Source organism: Musa acuminata, chromosome BXJ1-6, assembly GCF_036884655.1.
Source record: "Musa acuminata AAA Group cultivar baxijiao chromosome BXJ1-6, Cavendish_Baxijiao_AAA, whole genome shotgun sequence".
NCBI classification, from domain to species: domain Eukaryota; kingdom Viridiplantae; phylum Streptophyta; class Magnoliopsida; order Zingiberales; family Musaceae; genus Musa; species Musa acuminata.
Window position 1 is genome coordinate 14,140,511 of NC_088332.1, and position 16,152 is coordinate 14,156,662.

The window sequence follows — 16,152 nt, forward strand, 5'->3', positions numbered from 1 at the left end:
CACTGTGTCTTCCGTACTTGGGCCCCGCATGGCCCGCTGAATTATCGAATCAAAATTCGGGTACACGGGGGTCTCTTCTGATAATTGACACCCAATTAATACTTATCTTACTCGCTAGCGCAAGCCCGACTAGAATAGCTACTTACTAGTGGTGTATGTCAATTGGGTCCCACATGCCATTTCATATTCTCCAATTACGAGACGGGTAGGAAATTGTCTTGAAACATGTTCTCAAATCTATCAAACATTGATGCGATAGTGTATCAGATATAGTAATCCAAGATTAAAAGCTTGAAATCTTAATTCAATATATTTTATATTTTAAATATTAATATATATACACGTAGGAAGGGAAGAGAATCGGGTCATGTTAAATGAAATCTATTCAAGATTAAGGAGGTTCCATATCTCTGACTCGACTCAATCAACTGGATACATATTTAAGATGTTATATGATTGAAGACACACAATACAAATATGAAATGAACGTTTCACATCACTCGCCGATCTAAAACAGGTCAACCTTCGCGTATTTAAGAGGAAGATATAAAAAATAAGAGCAGACAAATTGCAACTTAGTGGTGCCCCAATTCTCTACAAAACACCTCCAAAGCAAACAAGAAATTATATATATATATATATATATATATATATATATATATATATATATATATATAAACGTGCAAACCTGTGCAGGGAAGTAAACACAGAGAGAATTGTCTTTTCAAAGGAGATGAAAGAAATTAAAATCAGGAAGTTGATTTGATTCGTTTAACAACGCAGAAATCCAAGATTGACATAATTCTCATACAAAAAATCTAAATTCTACAACAAATTTGATCATAAAATAGAGAAAAAAATATTATTTTATGTGATAAGATAGGTCGTACAGATGAGATCGGACTCGAAAGCTTCTCAGGGACAGAATGCGACGGCCGGAGTAGTCCGACCGCTGGGAATGGTGAAGTGCCTCAGCCTCCCCACCTGCTCCCGCAGGTATCCTTCACAGAGGAAGGCCGTGGAGAACTTGTCCTCCAGAACCCTATCCACATCGTGCACGAACACGTCGGTCTCCCCCGCACTCCTCCCCCTCGCCGCCATCCCTGCCGTGTATATCGCCCCCATCCGCCCCGGAGCGTCCGCTTGGTAACCGGTCGGCGCGTCCACCATGATCAAGTCCCACTCCACCTCGTAGAACACGGCCGGCAGCTCCGTCAGTGCCAGCGGGCACTTGGCGTTCCAGACCGCGCAGTCCGTCGAATTCAGCCCCGATGCCAAGAGACCCTCCGCTTGGCTCACCTTGGTGCGGTACGTCATGTGGTACGCCTCCAGCGCCGGGAACCGCCCGCGGACGGTCCGGATCCACGAGCCGTCCTCCTCGAGGAAGACGGTGCGGCCGCCGTGGTTGAGCGCGCTCCACATGGGGCTGTCGTGGCCGAGGCCGAAGACCAGGAAATTGCACGGCGACTTCTCCCGTAGCACTCTGGCGGTGACGGAGATCTCCTCGAGGGTCTGCTGCGGGGTGGTGTTGGAGGTGGCGTAGTGCACGATAGCGGTCGCTAGAGAGGGTGGGATCTTGGTGCACGAATCTGACAGCGAGGTCAGCGATGTGATTGCAGGAACAGGGGAAATCGAGGTCCATGAGATCAGTACGTAGAGGAGGAGGAGGAGGAGGACGAGCACGAGGAGGAGACGTAACTTGACCCTCATGACGTACGTGCGTGAAGGATCAGAGGAGAGAGGAAGAAGAGAATTGCTGCATGATTCTACTGATCGTTCAAGATGCGGCAATGAGCAGTGACGGGGGCGGGGGGGGGGGGGGGGGGGGGGGGGGATTGATGGAGACCGAACACCGATGGCACCGATTGATTGATTCCAAAGGTATACATGACAACAAATCGATCTTTGTGGATGCATGCGATTATGAGCATACGTTAATGGCCAATTGCTTTTCATAATTAGAAGGCCTTCTTTTACCGATAGATTTTAGATTCCTGCATGCAACGCCCCGATACAATCTTCCCTAAAATTCATGGCACCTTCCTCGATAATTAGATTTGTATCTGTAATTCTTTTTTTTCTATTTAAAATCTTACTTTAAAAAGATGATTTTTTTTAAGAAATACTCATATTATGAGTATTTCTCAATCGATATATCTTATTTTATAATGATTTATGAGTAATGACAACTAAAATGACACGATATAATATCACTTATAGTATTTTTAATATATTAATAGACTACTATAAACATTATTGAAAAACACTCTAAACGAGCTAAATGAAAATATTGTAATAGTTCAAAACTCATAATAAAATGAGTAAAAAAAATTGGTAAAAGAAAATTGAAGGGATATTTTTAAATTAGGGATATTGTTTGAAAAAAAAAAGCAGAGGGGTATCTTTTGGGGAATATCCAAAATATGAGTTTTTTTTAAAAGATATCATGTGAAAAACTTTTAATATTTCTAAAATATCTCTATATAAATGCATGTAAATATTTTTAACTTATCATTTAATTCCAACAAACTCTTCTAATTCCTCCTCCTCCTTTTTTTTTTTTAATTTATTGTCGGACTAAACTCGGGTTCCAAAGTGTTCATGAGTTGTATGAAGTAATGGTAATTGAGGGGTTGCGGGGAATAAGAGTATGATTGATAATTGAGAAGTTATATTTAGGAAATTATAATTTATTTATTTAGTTAGTTAATTGTATGAAGTAAGGTGTCACCAATAGTAAATAAAATTATCAATAACAATCTCCTAACTTTAATCTAATTAAAAATAATTTAACTACCTAAATAAATATCTAATAAAAAATTGACGTCCAATGATTAATTCTCTGATCTTAAAACATCCTCCCATCGAATCGAATCACAATATGATATGAAAGTAATAAAGATTTACGAATGGAGCATATCATATGATAATATATTTAATAATAAAATGAATCATCGAATCATATATATGAACAAGAGATTCCAACAACAGATAAAGAGGATTAATTTCACATCAAACTATTTCAAAATGCTCAGTTATTTCTTTTCAGCATCTTAGTTCATCAGACTACATTCGTTTCTGCATCTATTTAATATCTGGTTCTTTTTTGAAAAGGAATAATTGGTTTTCCAATTTATGCCTCGCAGTATCATGGCACATCTCTACAACCCGTAGTGCTTCGGTAATCCCTAGTTTTTATACATTCAAAAGAAGTATGGTAGATTAATCATTTTGATATGGGAATGAAGACACGACTGTTACTTCAGTATCACATAATTGATATCTCATTATCACTCCGACAATATTTCAGCACCATATGCCCGACATGCAACCGACACCTTAATGTCATGTGATCGACATATACTCGATACTTCAAAGTCATGCGATTAACAGAACGTAATTTTACAAGATTTAATACCTCTAGATTTAGAGAAACTAGTCATCAAACGAGATCATACTAATACAAATGCAAAAGTAGGCCACGATTGGTTCTGAACCAACTTGCATCTTGGACAACCAAAAATTAACACATGGGTACATTACAACTATTTTTATTTATCAACTAATGAGATGATTGATAATATGTTGGATATCTAATAATCATAAGAACATTGCAATCAATTGATCACTTGGGATGTGCCACAAAGTAATGTTTCACATCATCTTCCTCACTTATGCGTTTGAAAGCTACTCTGATTAACCAAAATACTTTTGTTTCATGTACAACATAAAAAACATTATCTAAATCTACAACATTATCACTTGTATAAAGAAGGCGCATGTCTTAGATCTGCCTCAAAATTACTTCTTATTCTTGATTTTATCGAGGCGTGCTTTGCGGACCGCCTCTTGAATCTGCCTCTCATGTTCTTTGAACATGTCTTCGATGTTTCCCCCCGGGGGCATCAATGGACCCGAGTAATGTATCCGTTTAATTCTCATACCATAACCCTATATGTCAAATGATGCAAAAAATTGATCAATACTATATTTACTTTGTTCAGGGAAACAAAGAACGAAAAACTTATAGTTTTTCTTCAGAAAAAAAAAAAAAGGAGATGGGGAGATGTCATTACATAATATCTATAAAATTCACTAGAATGAGAAAGGCAGAGTTTGGTTGCAACAATCTGCCGTTATATTAAGCATCATACTTCAATTTTCCTACTTACTGTCAAGTTTTGGTCTCAGCACATTTGATGTTAAAGATCGAGATGTAATTATAATGTAAACGTCATGGGGTGATAGAAAATGTATGGGATCAGAACTTACTGATGTCGAATCCTTTCTTCCAATTGTTGCCTCTTTCTTTTGGGACGAGGAAGGCCTATCAAGAGCATGCTTTTCGGAGGGCTTAGCCACATCAAGACGATTGTATGTGGAGGTTGCAGTGCTTCTTGCTGCAAATGAACCTGAGATGTCAGCAAAGTCCGCAACCCCTGACTGAGGCCTGTATGACCTCTGTGTCTTCAACTGAGGGTCGTTTGGCACCCTCAACGAACTGTATGTACGGCTGGGAACTGGCCGGAGCTCTTCATGATACACTTTCTTAGACCGCGAGGATCCAAATGTGTTAGGGTGTACACCCGATTGGAAGAATCCATTTTGTGATGTTCCTCCAGGAGGTTCGATCGGGAACCCAGACACACTGTCATCTTGCGGATCATACTTTTCACTGATGCTTTTGGGATTTGCCTGTGCACGCCACTTCTGCCCAACAATAACATGAAGAACAAGAGAAAATTGTTGATTTTAAACCCGAGGGGAAATGGACGAGAGTCCAAAACTGCATGACTGCATAATCTGGCAAATAATTGAGATCCACCATGGCAAGCAGATTGTGCCACCTTAACCAGTTCTCTAGAATCAAAGAAGCATTAGCTTTCTTAAGTGCTTATACATGAAGCAGCTAATTCTGAGTGTTTTTCTATTTAATTGTGTGTTAAATTCCCAATACAAGAGACATTAAATTTCATCATAATATCTCTTTTATACTGTCCTGATAGATCATAAATTTCTTTTCTTAAAATAACATATTCATCACAAAACTTCTTGACATTCATTCAACGAGTTGCTCCCAAATTCAAATAGCACTTCGGTTTATTCTTTCCAGAAGCAAACTAACAAAAAGCGCTGCTTCATGACAATGCTTTAACATATTGGTGGTGTTATGTACTAACTAAAGGTGCAGCAGTTATATATTTATATCATTTGTATTCCTTTATGCTTCACATTGAAAGAATTTTAGAACCACATTGTGAATAGGGCATAAAAGGTACCTTCTGTTCCACGTTGTCATCCAGCACTGGCATTCCTTTGGACTCTCTTCTTCCCAACCTGACACATTCAGATCCACGTCCATGGGCAACTTCTGCTCTTTGCCTGCAGAGTTTCACAATGCACAAAGTGAATGTGTCAGCAATCAACAAAAACTGTAGCCAATTCCTCACATTTTTGCACAAGTATCTGGGGCGGTGTACGTGAACAAATACCTCCTTGCCTCAGCTGCAAGCTTAGCATCATACTCCTTGCTCGGCGGATATTTAGGCAAAATTGAAGGGTCACAGGCAAATGGCTTTGTTAAGAAGAACTGAAATATATGGTCACAAAATTATCAGATGGAAAGGAGAAACATAGTATATAAGCCTGGAAAAGGTTGCAGTAAATAAAGAAACCATATTCTAGTTCAAATTTACTAAATCATCATCACATCAAAGGTGTTTTACATCAGTCAGGCGTCATCTAGAGCACAACACAGAACAAAGAAACACCCATGCACAGTCACAAATTCTAAAATCCTCAACTGGTCAGCCTAAAATTACAGCATGAGACATATTTAGAGTAAGCAATAGATATTAAATAAGCAGATCACCTTAAGCTAGTGTGATAGTCAAACAAGTCTACATGACAAGATACTGATTTGAGGAATTCTGTGCATAAAAGCAGATAAAAGAAGAATATCATTATGCTTCAAAGCTTTAAGCTACATATTCCAGTTACCAGAAATAAGGTGTGACAACTCACCTCACTCCCGAGGGCTGAGATGGCAGTTCCCCTTTTGGCTGGCTCTATAGAAAGTAGAGAATCCAAAAGCGCTAAAGCTGAAGGTGGAAAATCCTTAAAGGTCTCAGCAACACAACGCCTATATTGATGCTGAGGTTTGAAAACGGTTGCATGTGGCAGCTTGGACTTCCTCCAGTACTCATCTGATGGGGAACCACAGAGCTTGAAAATCTTGTGCAGCTGTTCCACCTAAAAATGGATTACCACCAATAGTTTAGAGTCTTTAGACAACAAATTAATTACCAAAAGAACAACAATTACCAATGCAATATAAAAGAGAAACACGATAGGATAGAGAAAACCAGCTTTCAAAAAAAAAAAGGAGAAAATTAGCCTGCATTTTGGAAAAGGAAATCGAGTTTTCCACAAAACAAAAGCAGGACTTCAAATTTCACTTCAGCCATATCCGTAACCCAAGCTTTATACTTTGCAGAATTTCTGATTACTTTCTTTAAGATTAATAATGCTTCTGTTGCATCAATATAAATCCAGTTAACATTGTCAGCGGACAAAGTAGTTGCATAAGGTCTTATGTCTAACAGTTTAGTTAAAAAAACACAAAAACTTTCAAGCATTCAAGCTATGTAAAACATTCCACATCTAGTAAAATTTTGCATAATTTATTTAAATAATTCATTTGTTATGGAACTTCCATGTATTTACTATCATCTGTTCTAACTGAAAATTAAGCAAACACAGAAAATGACAAACCTCAGTTCTTCCAGGCATAATTGGTTTCCCAGCAAGTAGTTCTGCAAGGATGCAACCAGTGCTCCACAAATCAACAGCAGCACCATACTCTGTGGCACCAAGCAAAAGCTCAGGAGGCCTATACCACAAGGTTACCACACGACTCGTTAACTGCTGTTTCTGGTCAGGACGGAAGAATGTTGCAAGGCCAAAATCTGCTATTCTGAGTATCCCATTATCATCAATTAATAGATTTGAACCCTTGATATCTCGATGCAGAATCCAATGACTATGGCAGTGGGCAAGGCCTTCGAGTAGTTGTCTCATATAACACTTAATCTGGAATTGACAGAATGATGGTCATAAAAATACATGTTCCAGGAAATGAAGAAGTAGAATAAAGGTTTTTAGCTATAACATCAGTTGTCAAAATCATGAGAGCATACCTGTGGTTCACTGAACTTGATACCAGGCCTTGCTGCAAGTCCAGCAAGATCATGCTCCAGGTACTCAAACACAAGGTACAAGTTGCAAGACATCCGTGATGTAACTATACCTTCAAGCTTTATAACATTCGGGTGATCAAGTTTACGCAAAATATGAATTTCCCTAGCCATAAATCGGACGCTTTCAGGATCCATATTAAAAAATCGCACTTTTTTTAGTGCAACAATTTTGCCAGTTTCAAGATCACGGGCTCTGTAAACATTACTATAAGTTCCTTGTCCAATCTGAAATGAAATGAATTTAATAAAAGATCAAATAAGTTGTGTCATTACTGAAGATGGAATATTTCTCATATTATGTTCTTATATTCCCATAAAACTCATATTATGTTCCCTCTAAAATATATCTACATGAATTGATAAATGAATCAAAATAATGTTAAAAAGGATGACATTCGACTGGTAATCCATGTCTACAAAATTGTGCAGAAAACTGATATATTTGAGAAATATCTTAATTAGAGGTACAGATGATTCTGACAAAAGTATTTTGATCAGAGGTTCTTACCAAAGTTAGCTGGAATCTTAATTTTTGTGAATACAGTTTTCTTGTCAGTTTTAGAATCAGTAAACTCACTTAAGTATCATCATAGTTATGTTTGCCATGAGGACAAATATTTCTTGGTTCTAGCCATACATTTCTAAACAGATGTTGGCCATCAGGACAAATATCCACATTCGTTTACAAACAAAACAGAGAAGAAAAATTAAACACATGGAATTTTAGGCATCCTGGTTAGCGTTGAGGATTTAGATATCTCATTACAGTAATTGCAACAGAGTAATATATTAATACATCTTTTTGTTTATCTTATTTATTTAATTTCACTTGATTTACTAAATCTTGTGCAATCAGAATGACTTCAATGCTCCACTCTTCATAAGGAGATTGCTGTGCTCTTGTTTATGATACTAACCATGATATAGTGGCACCCTAGAGGGAAAAGAAAAAAATAAGAAATGTAATACCCCAATCCGATTAGTCCTACGATGCCTGTGGAGTAAACTTTCAATACTACGTGAATTACAACCTACTCCCAATTTGTGTGTCCCCTTTTTTGGAGGCGTGGCCCATGTGGTTTTAGGCTTGGGTGATACAACAAGTAATCAGAATCATGATCTACTGGCATTACGATAAGAAGAATCAAGAAGTCCGGCTTCAAGGAAGTCTTCAGCATGATAAGACTAGACTAAATGTTAAAATGCTGCTCATAGAATATCATAGTCTATATGGAACCTGTCTCCATCTCAACTTGTGGTCATCAGATCATATTACAAGTCTAGAAGAGGTGAATCATTTAAATGAGATAGGTACAAATTAGAACTCTAACCTTGTCTAATTTCTTAAATGAATTTGCTCTCCTTGGCAACCACCCCTTTACTGCTTCCCCTGCCACAGACACGAGCCAAGAAGGCCAGCCTGCTGCAACATGCTCTCTTGCAGACCCACTGGGCACATCTACAATTCTTAAGTTTTCTTGTATATTACTTGAGACACCAATAGCCTCAGAACCTTCTCTATGTGCTCCAACATCTGCAGTAGCCTGTCTCTGATGCGCCTGAACTTTCCTAGTCCAGTCAGCAACAGCGGCAACCTTCTTCTCCCCTTGATCCAGTGATAGAGACAGGGTGGTGGTTGCATTGTCCTGTATCTTAGATGCAAATCTTGAAGTACCACATTGGCTTCCGTTAATCGCGACATCGATAATGGCAGCCACCACCTCATCCTTCTTCGTAAGGGTAGCTAATCGACTCAAGGACTTGCTCCGATGAATCGCCGCACCCTCTTCCAAGTCGATATCTTTGGAACAAATGCAGCCCATTACCAGAAAGACAGGATGCCCTCTACCTTATTTCCAAATGTATCAGTCCACAATAAGATGCATTCATTTCTGGAACTAAAGCTGCCAACTGCCTTCCAACTCTTATAAGGATGTAGTTACAATCTTGAATTGGCAATCCTCACATTCGAAGCGAACAAACACAATCCTTCCGAAACCTCCAGGAATGGATCAATGCCATCTACTAAAACTATACTAGAATCAAACATGATGAAATTATCTTCAAACCGGAAATTCTCTCATGGACTTGGAAGTCAAGCTATCATGCCATCAAATCCAAACACAAAATCCGAAAAAGCTGCCCCCTCTAGAGATAACAGGAACATAACAAGCCCGTGAACCCTAGGAGAAAGAAGCCGCGGGGATCGTTGAAACCGGATCAAGATCCCACCTTGACGCGGGAATCACGGGAGGAACTGGCTGAAGCAGCGATCGCCAGATCATTCCCCATTATCTGTATTACGGCGAAGCTTTCCGCACCATAGGTGCCCCCTTCTTCATCTTCCCGTGATAGAACCGAGGGAAGGGCGGAGAAGACGATCAGAAACGACCACACAACCCAGCATCAAAAAAATCAAATACTTCTTTGTTTGATCTAAAGAAAAGGGATCAAAGAAGAGAGAAAAGGAATCAAAGCTGCAGTCGGATCCACGTCGCTCTAAACTCTCGCCAAGCCTATGGATTTCTCTCGCTTCCCACAGCTTGCATTCTGTCAGCGCGCGCGCGCGCGTGCGCGAGGGGAGCACGACGTTGATATGACCCGATCGAGAGTGCGCGCCAACTAGTAATGTGTTTCCCTATATATAAATACATATATACATATTTATACCATTATTGCCTCCTACAAAGATTACCCTCCACAAGAGGAACTCATCTTTGTGGGTCCCCAAAAACATGAAACATCTAAATTATGCCGTGATGTGATGTACACGTAGGCTGTTCAATAATTCCTCCATATTACCGTTGAGAAAAAATGTGAGACGAAATAGTGGAGGCAAATCACTTTTCAATGTCTCGAATTAAATATCCCTAAATATTCCAAGAACAACTTAGTCTATGAAGTTGAATTAAATTTTTTTGACATGTTTTGTTCTTACTTCTTCAAATGGTTTGAAATTTAAAATTAATGTTTAATTCTAATGTTTTAATTTTTTAAAACGCATTTAATGCGTATAGAAATTTTGGAAGATGCCCAATCTCTCACTTGGCTTTTATGATCATGTTCTTATTCGTTTATTTTACTTCAATTACTCTTAAATCAAATGTTATGAGAGTAGGCGCCACGTCTGAAGACATGCCTCGAGACGTTGCCAATAGTTTGAACAATGCTTATTGCACATAATGTCAACCTTTCTATCTATTACGATAAAAACATATGTCGACATTGAATATTTCTATAATGTGGGAAAAATATAAAGACTATTCTTTTTTTTTTCCAAACTGATGCTCGTAGCTTTCTCAGTGTAAATTTATTAGTATTTAGATTCTTGGGAGGAATTCCACTTTGGATCAGGAAGTGGCAATCAAATACACAAATTGGAATAACAAGGGTAAGTCTTGTCTTTGATTTGTTCTCTAAATCTCTCTTTTTTAAGCCAGGCTAAAATAAGAGTTGTTCTTATTGTCATTGATTTAGGTTGTTCTCTACGATTCTAGTACTCTATCTATGCAAAATTAACACTGAAAGCATTATAAACTCATACCTTGTGCCATCATGGTCGCTGGCATTATGTTCGCAGTATCTACTGGGATTGCTTTGATCAGCAGCATCCTCTCAGAAAATTTGCTGGGAAATAGATACAGAGTTCAACCAATAATGTGAGAAGAAACCATAAAAAAGACTGGGAACTGAAGAATTATATTTTGCTGGTAACAAAATTAAGTTTTATAGAATTAGAAAACAAATAAACTCCCTACAGTTCATGAAGCCAGGTCGGAATTCATGAAGATGGATGCAGCAACTCTGATGCGCGAAGGATCGACACTGTTTGCAGCAGCATAAGCTTGAATCCTCAGCGAAGTAACTGTGTCATATAATGCAGAAATCCACAATTTCGATCAACCATGCTGCTTTTGTGCTTTTGAAATGGAGTACAGAATTTTCATCTAATGGCCAAGGTTGGGTAGATTCATTGGAAGATGCTGGTGTGAAGCAACCCTTTGTTCGTGTAGTGGCCTGCGAGCAGCTCTGGAAGGAGGTAATTGTGATGCTGAACTGTTGTGTTGTAAAGATTCACCATTCAAGCTTGTTGCACTTCAGGAGTTCAAGAAACATGACTGTACATTATGTTTAATGAAATATGTTTCCGGAATCATGAACATATAAAACATAATGGGGTACAAAAATATTCTTGCATTGCCAGGTGAAAGAGAGACTTTTATTACAACCACTCAGCAAGCCTCAAATTTTGCTTCAGCATCCTAATTATTTCCTGGATGATCGCTTGCATGATGATAGAGAGGATAACTTGTTCAAGGTTAAAAATAGAGGACCATGTCATAAGAAATTGAAATGTTTGGTGACCATATCTTAAGAAATTGAAATGATGAGTGCTGATGATGATCTCTGCAAATTAGCAACATTTGGAACATAATTTTATTAAGAAGTAACCTGTAAGAGAAACTTTCACATTTTTTTTTCTCTAGGTTAAATAGATCAATCTATACTAAGAAAATATGATTAACCACCATGGCTTAAGTTTCAGGCAATATGTAAAATGGAACTATCACAAGCAAGGATCTTGATATTCACAAAGAAACTTTCTCTGCCCTTGCCCAACCATGGCGGTGTAATTTTGGAATGTAATTCTGATTTGAAAAGGCCTTAAATTAAAGATTGTATATCACAGCTAACTGGCAAAAACTGGAATCAAATATCTATTTTTTTTTCCTGGTTCATGAAAAACTTTGAAGACGAAGATGATTGATGACAAAGGCTAAAACACTGCCTAAGAACTTTTTTATATAATGCAAGTCAGATACTCTGATTGCCAAAGCCAACACTTCACTGTAGCATAATTCAATTAACAATGCACATAGTTCAGAATACACAACAAAGTATAACCAGAAAATGTTGAACAATGGTGCATGACTGTGTGGTTACAAAAATCAGATATTCAAATTCTGGACTTATATATGGGATTGTCAGTCCATAATTATAATTTAGCAATGTTCAGATCAAAGACCATCCTATAATACATATAAGCATGTAAATATCTCTGATGCACATTCCAGCAATTTGTTGAAATATAATATAATTTGAATCAAGAAATATTTAAAATTATAAGGGACAGTTCAGTGGATATCTCAGGAAAAAAAAATTTATAACAATCAGATACAAATAGGGTCCTGTAAACAACTGCTAGTTACATAGATTTGTCAGCTCTGTTTGATTAGATGAAATGAAGCAACTACAACAAAATCATCACACTGTAGTTATCAAGAAGCAAATATGAATAGCTGCTACAGACAACTGTTAAAAAGGAAAGGGGAAAAACAGAATGTACAGATATCTTAAAAGGGACTTGCTGAAGCAGTAGAAAAGAATGCATAAGACAATCTGATATGCAAGATTCAATTGACCACAACATACTTCAGAACATAGATATGTCAAAATGCGATTTCAAATTTGCCAATTTACGAGCATAAATAGATGCCTTAAAAGGATGAGAAAGCATTTCAAGCAATTTCCAGAAGAAGCGCATTCACCATAAGCTGAAAACCATATATACTGTATAGGCGGCGTAGAGATTTCTGTAGCAGCATCCTTGGTGGAATGCGCAGCCGCAGCAGCTCGGACAATCGGAACGCTCGCCAAGGCTGGCGAAATCCTCGAACCCAATCGGAGGTACGGTGGAGGATCTCCGGAGCCCCTCTTCCGAAAACCTAGATAGAGTTTTGCCGGGATTAGGATTCCAATTGGGCCTGAAACGGAGTACAGTGGTGGGGCTCAACATTTCGAGCCACGAACTCCCCCACCGATGGCGGCGAAAAGAGAACCCGTCATGTAGCTCAGGCGGTTGGGCGCTGTAGAAAGACGGTGAGAAGATACTCCTCGCGTAGTATCATCATAATAAATTCTAGCCGTCCGATGAGAATCTCACGAACTTACTCCACCAATCACTTGGCCCCATCAGTTAACGATTGCGGGTTCCACACACGTTACAGTTCAAATCGAAACCGATATCTTAACGTTATATGACGAAACGTTATTATTACCACGTTATTTTGTTTTAGAAAAGAAAGCTTTAATTATGAACTTACCAAAATAGATCTCGAATATTCTAATCAATATCACTATATAAATTCACCTCTGGAGTTCATCTCAGTCCGATAAGACGTTATCTAAGATGAAATGTGTCGTGATGCCTTAAGATCAAGCATGTGTCACCCATCCATTTGATCCCATCTTCGATACAATAATAAATCTCCTTTATCAATTTGGGTTATAACATCAAAAGAGAATAGTTATTATTTTTTGTTATAATTTTACTTTATTACTATGATTGCTATTGACTAAAATGATGTGAATAATATTCTAACATCACTACACGTTTTGGTACCCAACAAATTGTCAAAAGTCTCCTCATATCTTACATTGTAATTTAGTTTAAATGTAATTAGTGTGAGGAAAAAACCACATCTTGTATTCGAACTGTGCTATTAGGTCGAATCGACCGTAGAAGTTTCACGTTCAATTCTAGACTGTGATTTTAAGCAATGATTGTGCTTTGAGATTTATAGTGATGCAATCTTGTATGTACGAAGCTAATTATATATTTGGATTAAAGTCCATTTTAACTAATGTCAATTTGGTCATGAACCTCTTAAATTTTACCTTGTAAGCCACCTCCCTGAATACGACATCACAAAAACAAAAAGCAAGTAGGAGTGGTTGAGTTAGTCTATATAACCCTCCTGCACTCGCTCGCTCTCCTCGATCAGTTTGTCGAGAAAGAGGAAGCTACGAAAACCATAACAACGGACGAAGACAGAGAGACAAAGGTATGAAAGGCCCAAGGTATAAATAAGGGAGAGCCTACGACATAGTAAGGGAGAGCCTACGACATAGTAAGGGAGAGCCTACATCCACTATGTCGTAGGCACGATGATTGGGGGCGTAGGAGAGAAAGAAGTGGGAGGTGATGGGGACAAAGACATTCAAGAGGAAGAAGAGAGATCAGGAGATCACTGCATGCCTAGCGTCGAATTGATTGACGCACATCTACTTGATACAGAACCAGAAGCTCTTGAGCACGTCATTAGCACGGGAGAGATTGTGTGTGTACGATGCCCTGCTAAGCAACAATGGCTCTGTGGTGGTGGTGGTGGTCATTTTCATAATGACGCCTCCTCTCGTCATTAACGGAGGTCTTAGTTTTTTTTAAAACTTAAATTATATGTATTATTATATTAATAATTTATTATGAATCAGCATATAATATAAGTAAACTCTAATATTTGTTAACTCAGGCTTAATGGGAGGGGCTTATATGTTATGTTTTTTAAAAAATATAAGGATTATTTTAGACACGAATAAACGGCTTAAGAGATCCATGACCAAAACCACAAGACTAAAATAGATCTTAATATTTTTTAAAATTAATTATATATATCATTATATTAATGATTATTGTGAATCAATATGTTGGACTCTAACAGTTAACTCAAACTTAATGGTAGAGATTTATATGTTACGTTTTTTTAAATATAAAAATTATTTTAGACACGAATAAATCATAAAAACTTAAGAGGTCTATAACTAAAATTACATGAGTTAAAATGCACCTTAACCCTATATATTTCTATTTCTCCATGTAGTTATCCCCTTGAAGTATCGAAGGTTCTCGGAGTCATTGATGTGTAAAAACTAAGGGAACTATGCTTGAAAGAACTGATCTCGTGAAGCTAGAAAGAACTGATCTGTGATGTTGTTCATGTGTTCTTGTATAGTCCAGGATACTACACTAAGAGGTTGCCATCGGTTTTCGAAACCATGCATCATGGACACTGGTTTTGCAACTCCTGCATTGGACCGATCTTAGTTCATCCTCATGCACGGCCAGGTTAACGAACATTAAACCTCTTACTTATGTTGACTATTACCTTGTTGAACAAAATATCCTATCTTTTTCCTATAATTCAAGCTTGTCATGTACAATTTGCTTACGACAGTTTGTATCTCGATTTTTTTATATCATATTGATAATTGTTGACAAAATTTATGAGATTCTCGTCTTATCTCTTTAGTTAAGGAATACCGGCAATGCAACATCCCAAGGAGAGGAGGATGTTTCTCGTCTTATCTCTTTAGTTAAGGAATACCGGCAATGCAATAGCCGGAAGGGGTCGGTCAATATGATTCAACAGCTAATTCTTATTTCCAGACCTCTTCCGTGGATGAGTTCGGGCAAGACTTGGCTACCTCTATCTAATTCGTCCCCATCAAGAATTATCCCACCACATATTGATTAGGAAAAATCTTCGTACATTCCATATTTAATTTTCAACATTTTTCTGACCAGAAGAAAACACAAAGAAAGAATTGATTGAGCGCCACCGACTCTCGTACGGCTCCCGGCCCCACCACGAACGACAGAGAACACGGCGTCGACCGAGTCGCCGACGCGGGGCCCGTCGGTGGGCCGGCTCGGGTCAACGGTCATACGGATCCTCCTCCATGTCGGCATGCACCGAAGTCGGCCGGCGATCAGCCGATTCCTCGTCTTTTCGGTGGAAACGTTCTCCCGCCGCAGTCGGGTATGACACAGAACTGCCGCTCTAGAAGCAGGTCATGGCCGCAATGGGAAGCGGAAGTGGTCTAATAACGCAGCCTGTTCGGATCGATTAAACCTAATAAACTTATGGGATATTTATTTATGTTTCACATATCTTTAATAGAATAAATCTTGTCCATTAAAAAATATTAGACGATTTTTAAAAAAAATTATTCATATTTTAATTATTTCTCAAAAATATCTCTCTTTTAAAATACCTCTCGAAATAATTTTCATTATCAATTTTCAAGTATTTTCATTTGAGTCGTTTATAAT

The 16,152-nt window shown here is 38.1% G+C and overlaps 2 protein-coding genes across 3 annotated transcripts; both read right to left on the reverse strand.

Moving 5' to 3' along the window:
- Window positions 1-764: 764 nt before the first annotated feature.
- LOC103988462 (glucuronoxylan 4-O-methyltransferase 1-like) lies at window positions 765-1,792 on the reverse strand. The gene has a single exon (XM_009406988.3). The coding sequence runs from the start codon at window positions 1,708-1,710 to the stop codon at window positions 916-918; it is 795 nt and encodes a 264-aa protein (XP_009405263.2). The 5' UTR covers window positions 1,711-1,792; the 3' UTR covers window positions 765-915.
- Window positions 1,793-3,592: 1,800 nt separating this feature from the next.
- On the reverse strand, window positions 3,593-9,865 carry LOC135584117 (probable serine/threonine-protein kinase At1g54610). Of its 2 annotated transcripts, none has more exons than XM_065187601.1 (8): window positions 8,591-9,865; window positions 7,200-7,484; window positions 6,775-7,092; window positions 6,025-6,252; window positions 5,493-5,590; window positions 5,280-5,382; window positions 4,273-4,707; window positions 3,593-3,951 (listed from the first exon to the last, which is right to left on the reverse strand). In XM_065187601.1, exons 1-8 carry the CDS (start codon window positions 9,080-9,082, stop codon window positions 3,802-3,804), a joined length of 2,109 nt encoding a protein of 702 aa, XP_065043673.1. In that variant the 5' UTR covers window positions 9,083-9,865; the 3' UTR covers window positions 3,593-3,801. The 2 variants fall into 2 exon arrangements, with proteins under 2 accessions (XP_065043673.1, XP_065043672.1); XM_065187600.1 differs by having other exon boundaries at window positions 4,273-4,710.
- Between the last annotated feature and the right edge of the window lie 6,287 nt (window positions 9,866-16,152).